The sequence below is a fragment of the Oncorhynchus clarkii genome, chromosome 11 (assembly GCF_045791955.1).
Source record: "Oncorhynchus clarkii lewisi isolate Uvic-CL-2024 chromosome 11, UVic_Ocla_1.0, whole genome shotgun sequence".
Classification (NCBI taxonomy): domain Eukaryota; kingdom Metazoa; phylum Chordata; class Actinopteri; order Salmoniformes; family Salmonidae; genus Oncorhynchus; species Oncorhynchus clarkii.
This window is the reverse complement of record NC_092157.1, coordinates 14371639-14386009: the sequence shown is the minus strand read 5'-3', so window position 1 is coordinate 14386009 and position 14371 is coordinate 14371639. Positions and strand designations below refer to the sequence as shown.

At 42.6% G+C, this 14371-nt stretch overlaps 2 protein-coding genes across 5 annotated transcripts in view; both read right to left on the bottom strand.

The window, feature by feature from the left end:
• The window catches only part of LOC139420240 (brefeldin A-inhibited guanine nucleotide-exchange protein 1-like), a 115224-nt gene extending 112351 nt beyond the window's left edge, over window positions 1–2873 (bottom strand). For 2 of the 4 annotated variants that reach the window (XM_071170104.1, XM_071170105.1), the window contains exon 1: window positions 2444–2767. In XM_071170104.1, coding sequence (XP_071026205.1) covers window positions 2444–2567 — 124 coding nt within the window. In that variant the 5' untranslated portion in view covers window positions 2568–2767. Of the gene's footprint in view, window positions 1–2443 lie in introns of all 4 variants that reach the window. The other 2 variants (XM_071170106.1, XM_071170107.1) reach the window with 2 other exon arrangements.
• A 4704-nt stretch (window positions 2874–7577) lies between these two features.
• LOC139420621 (carboxypeptidase A6-like) overlaps window positions 7578–14371 on the bottom strand; it is a 38407-nt gene continuing 31613 nt past the window's right edge. The window contains exons 5-11 of the mRNA XM_071170821.1: window positions 13193–13294; window positions 12941–13045; window positions 10496–10606; window positions 10239–10329; window positions 8450–8652; window positions 8254–8338; window positions 7578–8067 (exon numbers count right to left, since the gene is read on the bottom strand). Of these exons, the coding sequence (XP_071026922.1) occupies window positions 7838–8067; window positions 8254–8338; window positions 8450–8652; window positions 10239–10329; window positions 10496–10606; window positions 12941–13045; window positions 13193–13294 (927 nt within the window). The 3' untranslated portion in view covers window positions 7578–7837. The remainder of the gene's footprint in view (window positions 8068–8253; window positions 8339–8449; window positions 8653–10238; window positions 10330–10495; window positions 10607–12940; window positions 13046–13192; window positions 13295–14371) is intronic.

Sequence of the window (14371 nt, the reverse complement as noted above, 5' to 3'; positions counted from 1 at the left end):
AGAGGTCAGTAGACTGGAAGTAATGGCATTCTCTCTGAGATGTCTCTGTGCCTCAAGGCAAGAGGAGAGATTATGTAAGTCACTGGTAATGGGTCACCCAGTTGTTTAGACAGGAAGTGGTTACTTCAGACTCAAAAGTTTCTCATTGTCTTAGGATGAGCAGCCTTCAAAATGTCCATCCATGCCTCCAATACGCTGTTAAATAGAATCACAGCTGGTTATCATAAAAATAAAAAAACGAATTCAGGCACACCTTTAGAATGTGTAATATTTATAGGCCACGACACAGGCCTACTGCATAATAAAGCAGTGGTAAACTCACGGCTCTTAAAACACCCACACACTGTGGTGCTCTGACTAATCTGGGCTATTCACTTTATGAATGCAGGGGGAGCGTTGTTCCTACTATGAACTCTCCTCCTACTTAAGATAACCTCACACAACTCCAGGAAGTACATAGCCTAATCCTCATATAAACCCAGTAATGTAAGACAATAGGGAAAGAATACAAAGATGTCTAATAAAATATTTGTATTATCATAGTTCAGATCATTTACATTAAAAGAGCAAGTTTTAGTAAACATGCTATCATGTAGTGAATACTCAGTGGTGTTACTAACAGTGTAATAACATTATAATATCATTGCATATTGGCTAACACCAATGTAGTCTAGTATTGTGCATTCCCTATCCCCCAAAACCGTTGAGACAGGTACAGTAAGACAAAGACAGGCTCGACTCACTGGCTGCTCAACAACAAAGGTGGGCCAATCTGTTTCACCAGCAGTGTCAGATTACTGGTACAGCAGAAGAGAGCCTAACTTGATCCAAAAAGGCCTAGCACACATCCTGGTGTTGAAACACGGACCAGAAACTGTCAGGACAAAACCTGTTCTGAGTTGCATGACAGATGGAAATGATTCACATAAAGTTTAGTTGAGCCTTCCTCTTTCTATGTCCAACATAAAGCAACCCGGCATCGGACCAATGGAGATAAGGCTATAGTGTAAAGACGAGCCTCTGCTTAATGCACCTGCTGCGAGTGTGAATGATGCCATGCTGATAATGTAACATGATACACTATATAGACAGAAGTATGTGGACACCCCTTCAAATGAGTGGATTTGGCTTTTTCAGCTACACCTGTTGCTGACAGGTGTATAAAAATCGAGCAAACCGCCATGCAATCTCCATAGACAAGCATTGTCAGTATAATGGCCTTACTGAAGAGCTCAGTGACTTTCAATGTGGCACCGTCATAGAATGCCACCTTTCCAACAAGTCAGTTCATCAAATTTCTTCCCAACTAGAGCTGCCCTGGTCAACTGTAAGTGCTGTTATTGTGAAGTGGAAATGTCTAGGAGCAACAACGGCTCAGCCACGAAGTGGTAGGCCACACAAGCTCACAGAACGGGACCGCCAAGTAGTGAAGCGCGTAACGCGTAAAACTTGTCCTTGGTTGCAACAGTCACTACCAAGTTCCAAACTGCCTCTGGAAGCTGGAGGAAGCTGGAGGAAGCTGGAGGAAGCTGGAGGCTGTTATAGCAGCAAGGGGGGACCAACTCCATATTAATGCCCATGATTTTGGAATAAGATGTTCGACGAGCAGGTGTCAACATGCACTACATGGCCAAAAGTATCTGCCACTTGGACATAAACGCAGATCCAGTCTCCAAAGATACCACAGTCGCCAACATTCACTGCCAGGCGATAGGCCACATTCTTTCAACACCACTCCCTCTCCAGCCACGCAGGGCAGTCTGGATATCCAGAGCAGAGCAGACAGACACTGCTTCGTATGACACAGAAGATCCCACCAGAAAAAGTGAAAGTGTTGAGGCTAATTTATTTTCACATATCGTCCTAACAATGTAATGAAATATGACTCATTTGAAATTAACATTGTCGGTAGCTTCTTCTTCTTGGAGGAAGAATTGTAGCTATAGAGGCTGCGAGTGGCCGTAGCCTACAGCCTATGACTTGCAGACAAATGCAGTTCCATTAGGTTGCATCATTGGTAATAATAACAGTGCCAGTTTGCTTTCAGGTAATAGCTGTCTATTTATTTCAAAAGGGCTGAATTATCAGTTACATGCGTAATAAACTAGTGTAGCAGCTTGCAAATGTCAAAGGAGGCACCCACCCCTGTCACTTGCACCATTTCCGTATTCACATAGTAACTAAACAATGATTATCTCCGATCCTATAATGCAACCTCGATAGTTGTATATTCAACACTTATATCCCATACTTCACCAGAATAACTCCTAAATTATCGGACGAAAAGCCATATAACCCGTTTAGCTCTACAATGTTGCCAACAGATTCTGTGAAGATTTTTGCGACATTGTAGCAGCCGAAAACCTATCAAGCAGGATAAGCAGAGATGTATGACGTGTGCAAATCAATGACAACCTCAGATTGTGATAATGCCAGAACTTACCAAGTGCCACCTCGCAGGCTTTGCGCAATTGTGAATGATGAGACTTTTTAACTTCCTTGTCGGCCAGGATCTTCTCCAAAGCTCTTGTTAAAAACATGTTTTTCGTCTTTTTGCCCTCATACATGACGCACCGGAATTAGGGCGAGGAGCCCGTCCAAAGGGCAGCAGCCGTTTCAGACCGATGTATTCTGTTCGAGATGACAGCGGCAGTTGCTCTAACATACAGACATAAATAAAGACAGAAGGTGGGGTAAATCCCTCAGATTTCCATTAGCAACCTGCCTAGCTGCGCCATGTTGAAAGGAAGCGACGTCACGCACTTTAAAATTGGCCGCAGTGAGGCAGCAGGATGATCCAGGCAGCGGTTCAAGGAGCGGAAATACAGAGAGAGAGCGAGGGGCTGTGTGTGTGTTTGTCCGTGTGCGTGTTTGTCCGTGTGCGTGTGTGAATGGTATATAAATAGTATACGCAACTTCTGTGAGCGCACAATGGTCTCCTTTTGAATAAATATAGTATACCTAACCATGATATTACGTTCATACTTGAGAAAAAGTAAAGACACCTTAATAGAAAATGACTCAAGTAAAAGTGAAAGTCACCCAGTAAAATACTACTTGAGTAAAAGTCTAAAAGTATTTAAGAATCAAAAGTTAATGTAATTGCAAAAATATACTCAAGTATCAAAAGTAAAAGTACAACTATAAATATTTTCAAATTGGCTATGTTCATCAAACCAGTTGGCACAATTTTATTATTTTATTTTATTTAAGGATAACCAGGGGCACAATACAACAGGCAGACAACATTTACAAATTAAGCATGTGTTTAGGGATTCTGCCAGATCAGAGGCAGTGGGGATGTTATCTTGATAAGTTTGTGAATTGGACCGTTTTCCTGTTCTGCTAAGCATCCAAAATACTTTTGGGGGTCAGGGAAAATATATTGAGTAAAAATTACATTATTTTCTTTAGGAATGTAGTGAAGTAAAATTAAACGTTGTAAAAATATATAGTAAAGTACAGATACCCCCAAAATGACTTGAGTAGTATTTTAAAGTATTTTTACTTCCTTACTTTACACTACTGTTGAAGAGCCATGATATTTCGATAGTCTTTTTTTAAACTATTGATTAGTTAAGTATTGGGTTTATTTCTGGTAATATTTCATGTAAATAATAAGGGGATATCAAACATAAAATCAACAGCAGAGCTTGACAAGACCCTGTGAGTCTCCATTCTGTAACATTGAACTGTAAGGCCATTTTTCACATTATAAGGTCATACACATCTAGGCAATGGTCATGTGTTGTGACACCTTTACTAAGGCATGCTGGGTTAAAGACAACCTCCTACTGGGGAACCTAAAGGGCACTCTGTAGAACCCTGGGTCCTCTCAACCAGAGGTGACACTTACCTGGACAGACCACTCAGAGAGGGGATCTATCTGACATCACAGTGGGTGGCATCCTGAAGAAAAACACCTGCACAATGAGGCACACATCAGACTTCCTGCATAAGGCCCTAAATGATCAAACAAAACAAAAAATGAAAACAAAATGTATTTTTTAATGTTTAATCTAACAAACACTCATTAAACTAAGCACAACTAACGTAATAGTTAGTTGTGCTTGATTACCAACAATGACGAGACAGCCTACAGGGAGGAGGTGAGGGCTCTGGGAGTGTGCTGCCAGGAAAATAACCTCTCACTCAACGTCAACACAACAAAGGAGATGATCGTGGACTTTAGCAAACAGCAGAGGGAGCACCCCCCTATCCACATAGATGGGACCGCAGTGGAGAAGGTGGAAAGCTTGAAGTTCCTCGGCGTGCACGTCACTGACAAACTGAAATGGTCCACTCACGCAGACAGTGTGGTGAAGTGTGGTGTGGTGCAACAACGCCTCTTCAACCTAAAGAGGCTGAAGAAATGTTGATTGTCACCTAAAACCCTCACAAACTTTTACAGATGCACAATCGAGAGCATCCTGTCAGGCTGTATCACCGCTTGGTACAGCAACTGCACCGCCCACAACAGCAGGGCTCTCCAGAGGATGGTGCGGTCTGCCCAATGCTTCACCGGGGTAAAATTACCTGCCCTCCAGGATACCTACAGCACTCAATTTCACAGGAAGGCCAAAAGATCATCAAGGACAACAACCACCTTCGCCCCTGCCTGTTCACCCCCACTATCATCCAGAAGGCGAGGTCAGTACAGGTGCATCAAAACTGGGACCGAGAGACTGAAAAACATCTTCTATCTCAAGGCCGTCAGACTGTTAAACAGCCATCACTAGCATATAGAGGCTGCTGCCTAGATACATAGACTTGAAATCACTGTCCACTTGTATAAATGGAACACTAGTCACTTTAATAATGTCTACATTTCTTGTGTTACCCATCTCATATGTATATACTGTATCCTATGCTATTCTACTGTATCTTATTCATTGCTCAACCATGTATTTTTATATTCTTAATTCCATTCCTTTGCTAGATTTGTGTGTATTGGGTATATGTTGTGTAATTGCTATATATTACTTGTTAGATATTACTGCACTGTCGGAGCTAGAAGTACAAGCATTTCGCTACACCCAAAATAATCTGCTAAACACATGTATGTGACCAATCAAATTTGATGTGATTTTTGATTTGATGTGATTTTAACCAAATACTACTCCAGCTTTTTCCTTTGTTTGGTACCTGCAGTCAAGTCGTTTCACCAAAGGGACGGTGATGCTGCACTCTTGAAAGTGAGCCATGATGTTGTTCACTTGTTGAGAAGTGAAAGGCAACCAAAACTGCAGTGTCAGCTAAGGGAGGCACTATGGAAGAGAGTACCTGATCACAATTGAAGCTAAAACCTGTGATTTGCTCACTGGCACACAAAGTACTGCTATTGAAATTGGCACTCTTACCTTACCATTTTGTGCCAGTTCAAAACTATATGATAGAGAAATAATATCGTGGTAGCAAAGCATTTAGTCTTTTATTTAAACCTGGAATGGAAAAACCCTGACACCTCTAAATCTGTCAATACTGGAACATCACCTGACAATTTTGAAGATTAACTTCTCTCTGTGTCTCGGTTGCTTTTCCAGAGCAACTACTAGCACTTTACACCCAGGTGGGAGGCAAGAGGGACAATCCCACTACATTCTTACTAGTCTCACACATGCAGTCTCTCACACCAACACAGGATGTCTAGCAAAGAGACAGACAAAACATTCAATACAAGGATCCTTCTTCATTAATGATTTAGTGTTGTGACCAAGAGTGTTTTGGGGTGGCTGGGTGAGGGAGGGAGGGAGAACAACAACTTTAGAAGTAGAAAGAAACCTAACTCTGATCTATCTGGTGCCAAGTCATCATTGTCATCCACATCAATTTGGAATAATAATTGCTCCAAATTAATCTTTGTCAATTGTGAGAGTGGGCAGCAACTGTTTGCACAAATACACAATGATTGGATTAAACAGGGTGGTATATGAGTGTGTAGTTGCAGGCCCCCAGAAACACGGCATGCTGGGTCTTGTTAGAATGAATTAGTAACAAGCTAGACTTACAGGGAAAAACAGACACTTGCTCATTACTATGGAAATAACAAAAGCAGACAGTTCTCAACAAAAAAAAACTGCAAGAGACAAGATTGGGAGGAGGTTGAGCCAATATATTTTTTTGACCTTGTGAACTTGCTTCATTGCTTCCCTTGAAAACATATGTTGCTGCATCCCTGTTACACTACCACACATGATATTACACTCTTGTTACGTCAAACTATGTTATTGAAATATGTATAATGTTAGTAATGACAACGAAAGTATCCACATGTGACAACCTCATAAAAAAGAAATACAGTTTATTACAATTCAGTAAATGTCCTGGGCACTTTCTATCAAAAGTAAACATTTCCTCTTTAAAAAATGATAGAAATGTGTCCTTTACCACTGATTATATAAATCAGCAACTGAAAAGCATAAAGAGATGTAAAAGTCTATTTGAAGGCAGTTTGTTAAAGGAAAAGTTCCCTCAAATGACACATTTGCTCACCAGTTAAGCAGTCTATGGACAAGGTATGACTGCAATCCATGCTTTGGTTTTGTATAACTGGCCACTGTTTCAAATGCTAACTTTTTTTTGCATTAGTGGAAAAATCTATTGCAAGTCACTGGTAGCTAGGGGCGGCAGCGTAGCCTAGTGGTTAGAGCGTTGGACTAGTAACCGGAAGGTTGCAAGTTCAAACCCCTGAGCTGACAAGGTACAAATCTGTCGTTCTGCCCCTGAACAGGCAGTTAACCCACTGTTCCTAGGCTGTCATTGAAAATAAGAATATGTTCTTAACTGACTTGCCTAGTTAAATAAAGGTAAAATAAAAATGTCCAAATGATCTGTTAATAAGTAAGTTAATTGAGTTACACAATACATTTTTGATACTTTAGGATGCCTTGGACATGAGGCGTGAAAATGTTAATATATGTTACATTGACTTGCATTAGATAAAAGTTAGTATTTCAAAACACTGGCCAGCTAAACAAAACTAAAACTTCGAGTGCTGTCATACCTTGTCCATAGACTGCTAACAGGGTAAGGAAACCAATATGTAATTTTGTCATTTGGGTGAACAATCCCTTTAATGATACTACAGGCATTCTTGTTGTTTGTACCATATAAACTACATTTGCTTTGCTAAATAAGCTGATGTTCTACCACAATTAATGTCAAATACATTTGGAAGACATCTAGAGCAGTTAGCTGATGGTGCTCCAGATAGTGAAGTTTTGAAGGGTGAAAACAGTAAATTCAGGAGAAAGTCTTGGTTTTAAAAAAGTGCTGTGAAATGCAATATCAGTCTCTTGAAAATGGCATTCAAGTGCTTATGTCCACTGTACACTTTGTAAATAGTCGAGTTATTATAGTTCAAGGTGAAGTTATGTCATCTGACCTCTAAATAATTGTTTGAGGTCATTTTCAAGTACCGCTATTATAGCCTCTAACATACAGACATAAAAGGGAGTGTGACCACTCTTGGGTAAACATTAAAGGAATAGCTCGGGATGTGTATGTATCTGCATCCAATATGAAGGATGTTAGAGATCATTTCAAGAGCCAATGCTAATTAGCATTAGCGCAATGACTGGAAGTCTATAGGAACAGCTAGCATGCACGCTGTTCCCATAGACTTAGTCATTGCGCTAAAACAAGTTAGCAATTGCCCTAACACTAGTTAGCAACTTCTTTAAAACTGCATGAAGATACATAAACATTTTAATCTCACTCTAGGTAAGTAGATAAAATCCCAAACTATCCCTTTAAGGCTTGCATAATCCTTTTTGACACAATAACCAACCGCCCGTAGATATTTGCTAGCAGATGCAGAGATAATTGTCTGTATATCTCAAAGATATGGATATCTCTCCCTGTCCAGCTCATGCATCCCTGTCTCACACTTCTTCAGTAGGCCTGATGAGATGGTCTTCACTGCTCTCGTGGTCTCAGTGCAGGTGGGGTTAATCAGAGCTTCAGGTAACAGGAAGCCAAAGTAGCCTGTGTCCCGCAGTTCAAAGGCAAAGGCATAAGGGATCCCGTTCCTATATGCCCAGTCCATGGAGCTGCCTGAGCTGACATCTGTTGGAGTCAGATCAAATAAAACAGTTTGGATTCAAGTAGGGGATTTTACCACAGGTAAACATGTGTATGGGAGGAATTCTAAAATTTGATCTTAATATTATGCGATCAAAGTTTTCGGAGTGTTTTCCAGTGTTCTGCTGAAGTAAGGTAATTATCAGGAAGTAGAGCGTATGTTTTACTCACACAGGGTGGTGGAGGCAGGTCCATATCTATACCTCACTCCATAGGCAGAGTACAGGGCAGTCACTGCATTGTGTGCAGCTGACTCCTGTAAGAGGGGGTTAAACAATCATTACATTCCAATTATTTATTCAATTCCAATATGTGTTGCAACAACATTGATTCATTGATTGATTGTGGTCACAGATCTGTCTCTCACCACACAGTTAAAGTTAGGGATGGTGGCGTATTTATAGGAGTAGGGGTAGAGCAACATTTGGGCGTAGGCGTGGATGGAGATGTAGGCCTTGACACGCTTCTTGTGCTTCCGCAGAAACTTGGCAACCGCCTTGACCTCCGGCTCGGACTCGGGGAAGGGTCCGCAGTACGTGTCATCACAGGGCTGGGAGGATGCACCCTCCTCTGGCAGGGGGAAGGTACTGTTACTTAGTATGATCATACAGTATTAAGGGGTGTACATACAGAGAGGATACACAAGTTTATACTGGAATTATACCCAAAACATTGTTTTATAGGATATTAGTATCGGGTTAGGTTTGATTGTATTTTATGTGACCATTTAAAATCCATACATGTTCTACACCAGGCAACAGATACATATACCAACAATTACAGAGGATACCATACACAAAAATGTCGGAATGGGGCTGTTTCAGCTTCCTTATTTCAGTGCATTTGGTGTAAAGTAAGTTGCTCAGGGTGAGAGTGTCTGCCGTCTGCTAGATGACAAAATTGTTCATGGTAAATGGGAGGTACAACATCAGAAACACACCAGGACATATTTTTATTCCACACAGCCTGTTGACATTTTATCAATTCAAAATGTTCTTGGGACCAACTGTCACACTGTTGCCTGCTAACAATTGCTTTATACATGATAACTCACAAAATGGCCTCTCTCTCTTTCTCATAGCTTTGCAATATGCATGTATTCTATCTACAAATATACAAAACCCTCCAACTACAGTATGTCTCCTTGAATGCTGTAAATGAGTAATCCAAAAATAAATGTCAGAAACTCAACTTGGTGTAACCTGCTGACAGACTGAGCTGATCTAAGAGATTTGCCCGTGAGCAACAAGCAGCACCTCAAAACACTGGATCTAATTCATATTTGCATATACAAATTCAACAGGGAATGAGCCATGTCTATGTATAGTTCAAACAGCATGATAAACAATATCCTAAATTAATTAACGGATTCAAATTAGACAGAAAATGACCCCTGGTATCGTCCAACATTGAGAGTCTATGATTGGTTCCCAGAAAAAAACAAATGCTTCAGTAACCATTTGCCTATTCTCATAATTTGGGCCTCTTTTCATGCGATAGCTTTTTCCTGGTCAGGTTAAAGGTTAAAGGTCAAGGCAGTGGATATTTTACTGTATTCTAGCTTGCATTTACAGCAGCTGGATAATCCAATGTACTGTAGCAGGTTTGACTTAAGGGCCCAGAGTTTTCCTGGTTAGATCCCGTGGTCAGGAAAAACTCAGGGCCTATTGCCATATCTGCTACATGTGCCTCTGTCTTGTACTGCTACATGTGCCTCACCAGCCTCTGTCTTGTACAGACCTTGGAGATAATTAGTATCACATGCTCTTTCTATATTACCCTATATTACCCTTTCTCTCCTTCTCTTTTCTTGCTGTAAATATCTACCCTTTCTCGTTTCAGATTCCAATTACCACACATGAAACCAACCTCCCTCCCTGAGTGATGAATTACCAGCCCACCCCCCCAGAGGACCCCACCACCCCCAGCCCAGCACCACCAAAATCATATCAAACGGGTGGTGTCATCACCACACAAACATTTAATCCACAGCTTACACTAATTAAGCAGGCAGAGCGCCAGGAGACACATCTCCCAACAGTATGGGAAGGAAAACCAGAGGACAGAGAGAGGAGAGACACACACACACAGCACTGTGTCTCAAATAGTTTCATTATTGGGGCCTCCATACAGGATAGATTAAAAAAGAAACTCACCACACCACTTGACTTTCCAGTTCCTGTTGGCGTCAACACCTCTGCAGTGGTACTTAGCGTTTTTGGACCGGGTTTTTCTCCAGAAACGATCCTGGGGGCAAAAATAATTACCACTGGCAACCATAGTCTGTCCAAATACGGTGCATACAGTGAAGTAGCTATGAAGATATTAATAACATGTCTCCTTAAATACATATGTTGTGTCAAATGCTAGCTAGGGCAGAGAGAGAGAGAGAGTGAGGGGTATTTGTAGCTACCGTAGTCCAGCTGAAGTGATATCCGTCAACGTTGAAGACAGGCATGATGTAGAAGTTGAGCTGGTTCATCAGTCGTCTCATCACAGAGTCATACTGGTAGGAATGCAGAGCCTACAACAACAACAGGTTTATAATACCATGACAGGTAACAGGATCACAATGAACCATAAGCTACATCACTACTAATGTAGGCAGTAAGTGGTCACCTGTAGCTCAGTGGGTAGAGCATATTGGGTTCGATTCCTGGGACCACCCATAAGTAAAAAAATAACAATGCACAAGTCGGTTAGGAGAAAAACGACCGCTACCTTCCTTCATACTGGACGCAGATACATAAAAATCACAAACTATCCCAAGAGTGGTCATACTCCATTGTATGTCTTTACAATAATTGTTTGAGGGGACCAGTGGGGTAATGGCAGAGGATTAGCCAATGATAAGACACACCTGTGACTGAACAGTGTCACTGTGGTAGAGGGCTACTACAGACAGACAGACGTTACCCCAGGAGTGGGTTAATTGACTCAGGCTCCAGTGGAGGATTGGAGAAAGCAGATTGTTGGTCAGGTAATGCTGTACCTTCACGGTAATCAGGCTCAGGCCAAGGTTAATCTGATTCTGTAGACTTGTAGAGAGACAGAGCTCTGCCCCCAAGTGGCCAAAGTTAGATATTAACGCTCCTTACCTCCACAGCACATTGGTCTTCTCCATCATAAGAGTAACTCTCAATGTCTCTCAATACCCTCCTTGTACGCACTCATCTGGAGTTACATAACCCCCTGCTAGACATGATATGCTATGGTCTATCAATGTTATAGTAGAGGTCTGGCATTTCAAGCTAGTTTGGGTGGATTCCATTTGACCTAATCATGTGTGACGCTTCACTCTCCCTGCTCTCTGTTGAAATGGTTGTAACGGTTCCAAACAGAGACAGGATACAACAGAGTACAGCCAGAAATGTGTATGTGTGTGTTGGGATGTGTGTGTGTGTGTGTGTGTGTGTGTGTGTGTGTGTGTGTGTGTGTGTGTGTGTGGTAGTTATGATAGTTCCACTAATTATCTGAACTGCAGAGGATATTGATAAGTCATGCTGGTAGGGATTGGATGCAACTGAACGTCCGGGGTGTGTTCAAGAGCCAAAGGTTACACAATGTTTCACATTGTTTTAATCTTGAACAGGCCCTCTGAAATGTCTACAACATTGTGCAATTACATTTGACAGATGTTCACTATGTTGACAAGAGAGTTTGACTGATGCATATAGTAGTGATTCAGCACCAGAGACAGACAGCCCCAGACACAGACGGCACCAGAGACAGACGGCACCAGAGACAGACGGCACCAGAGACAGACAGTACCAGAGACAGACGGCACCAGAGACAGACGGCACCAGAGACAGACGGCACCAGAGACAGACGGCACCAGAGACAGACGGCACCAGAGACAGACGGCACCAGAGACAGACGTAACCAGAGACAGACGGCACCAGAGACAGACGGCACCAGAGACAGACGGCACCAGAGACAGACGTAACCAGAGACAGACGGCACCAGAGACAGACGGCACCAGAGATAGACAGCACCAGAGACAGACAGCAGCAGACAGCACCAGAGACAGACAGCAGCAGACAGCACCAGAGACAGACGGCACCAGAGACAGACAGCAGCAGAGACAGACAGCACCAGAGACAGACAGCACCAGACACAGCAGCAGAGACAGACAGCACCAGAGACATACAGCACCAGAGACAGACAGCACCAGAGACAGACAGCACCAGAGACAGACAGCAGCAGACAGCAGCAGAGACATACAGGACCAGAGACAGACATCACCAAATACAGACAGCACCAGAGACAGACAGCACCAGAGACAGACAGCAGCAGATACAGACAGGACCAGAGACAGACAGCACCAAAGACAGACAGCACCAGATACAGACAGCACCAGAGACAGACAGCAGCAGACAGCACCAGATACAGACAGCGCCAGATACAGACAGCACCAGATACAGAGAGCACCAGATACAGACAGCACCAGATACAGACAGACAGCAGCTGCTTTCCCAGCTATTATTTTGGAGACGTTCAACAACCAAAGTGTTGTTTAGATACTTTGTATTGTGAAACTACTCACTTATGGACTCATTTGACTACAGAGGAACACAGGTTTAAAAAGGTTAAAACACTGTGATTTACAATGTTGCCTGCAGTAAGTAACAAAAATAATCAAAAATATTCCCTAATATTGAGATTCGTTTTTTTTTACCATTCCTCTCCCTTAGGGAATGGTTTGTCCTGTGTCTGAACTTGTTTCAAGAGGTGCACAGCTCCCAGCCTCCAGGACCACAGTCCTGCTGGTCAGTCTCATATTAGAAAGCAAGGTAAAAACAGCAGAGCAGACACTGCTTCCCTCAAGGACTTGTCAAGGCAGACGAAAGGAACTTACCTCTTTGACAAACCACTGACAGAAGGCTGGTCCGATCCACTCTCTGGCGTGGACCCCACAGTCTATCCACACGGCCTTCTTATAGGACCGTGTTCTCTTTCCTAGCTAACAAGACAGGACAACAGTCAGTTAACCAGCATAGTGTGTGTGTGTGTGCGTGTGTGCGTGTGTGTGTGTGTGTGTGTGTGTGTGTGTGTGTGTGTGTGTGTGTGTGTGTGTGTGTGTGTGTGTGTGTGTGTGTGTGTCTCCTACCTGAAGTATATAGAGGGGCCTGCCTTCATATGACCTCCCTATAGAGAACATGTCCACCAGGTGAGGATGGGTCCTGTTCATCTCAAACATCCAACTCTGGATCTGAGTAGAGAAACTCAAAAAGCTAAAAGACTCATGATATGGTCATTTAGCCATTATAATGAGGATAACAAGGCACCAGGGTAGGCCAGCCTATCAGATAACAAGGCACCAGGGTAGGCCAGCCTATCAGATAACAAGGCACCAGGATAGGCCATCCTATAACAGTAGGCCTTGCACATTTCACGCCAGGCAGCACGGCAGTAAATCTTTGTTGTAGCTAATTCCATGGGGGAATCGACACACACACACACACACACACACACACACACACACACACACACACACACACACACACACACACACACACACACACACACACACACACACTGACACGGGCAAGCACACACACACTTATCCTGGAGCTGATAGCACGTAGGTCCCCCTTATGGTAATATAACCATTCAATTCCTTCCATGTGTCTTCACACCCACTCAGTTACCCCTATATTTTCCCTTAATCTAACACACTGAACTATACAGACCCTTAATCTAACACACTGAACTATACAGACCCTTAATCTAACACACTGAACTATACAGACCCTTAATCTAACACACTGAACTATACAGACCCTTAATCTAACACACTGAACTATACAACCCCTTAATCTAACACACTGAACTATACAGACCCTTAATCTAACACACTGAACTATACAGACCCTTAATCTAACACACTGAACTACACAGACCCTTAATCTAACACACTGAACTATACAGACCCTTAATCTAACACACTGAACTATACAGACCCTTAATCTAACACACTGAACTATACAGACCCTTAATCTAACACACTGAACTATACAGACCCTTAATCTAACAGCCCTGGACGAAGGTGGTGGAAAGTATTTCTCCTCTCTAGAATGGTGTGTGGAGAACAGTGTGGCCAGGCCATGAATGTAAAGGGATGTTTTTGGCCCACTTGAAAAGGTTCAAGATGTATCACATTAGAGACTTAAGATATGAAATGTGCTTGACAGGGCTCTAGCTCCCCTAGCTCCACAATGAAATAGGGTGCAGGCCAGGCAGCAAGCTGTTAGCCAGCCTGCCAGCTTAGTGGAGTCTGCCACTCAGT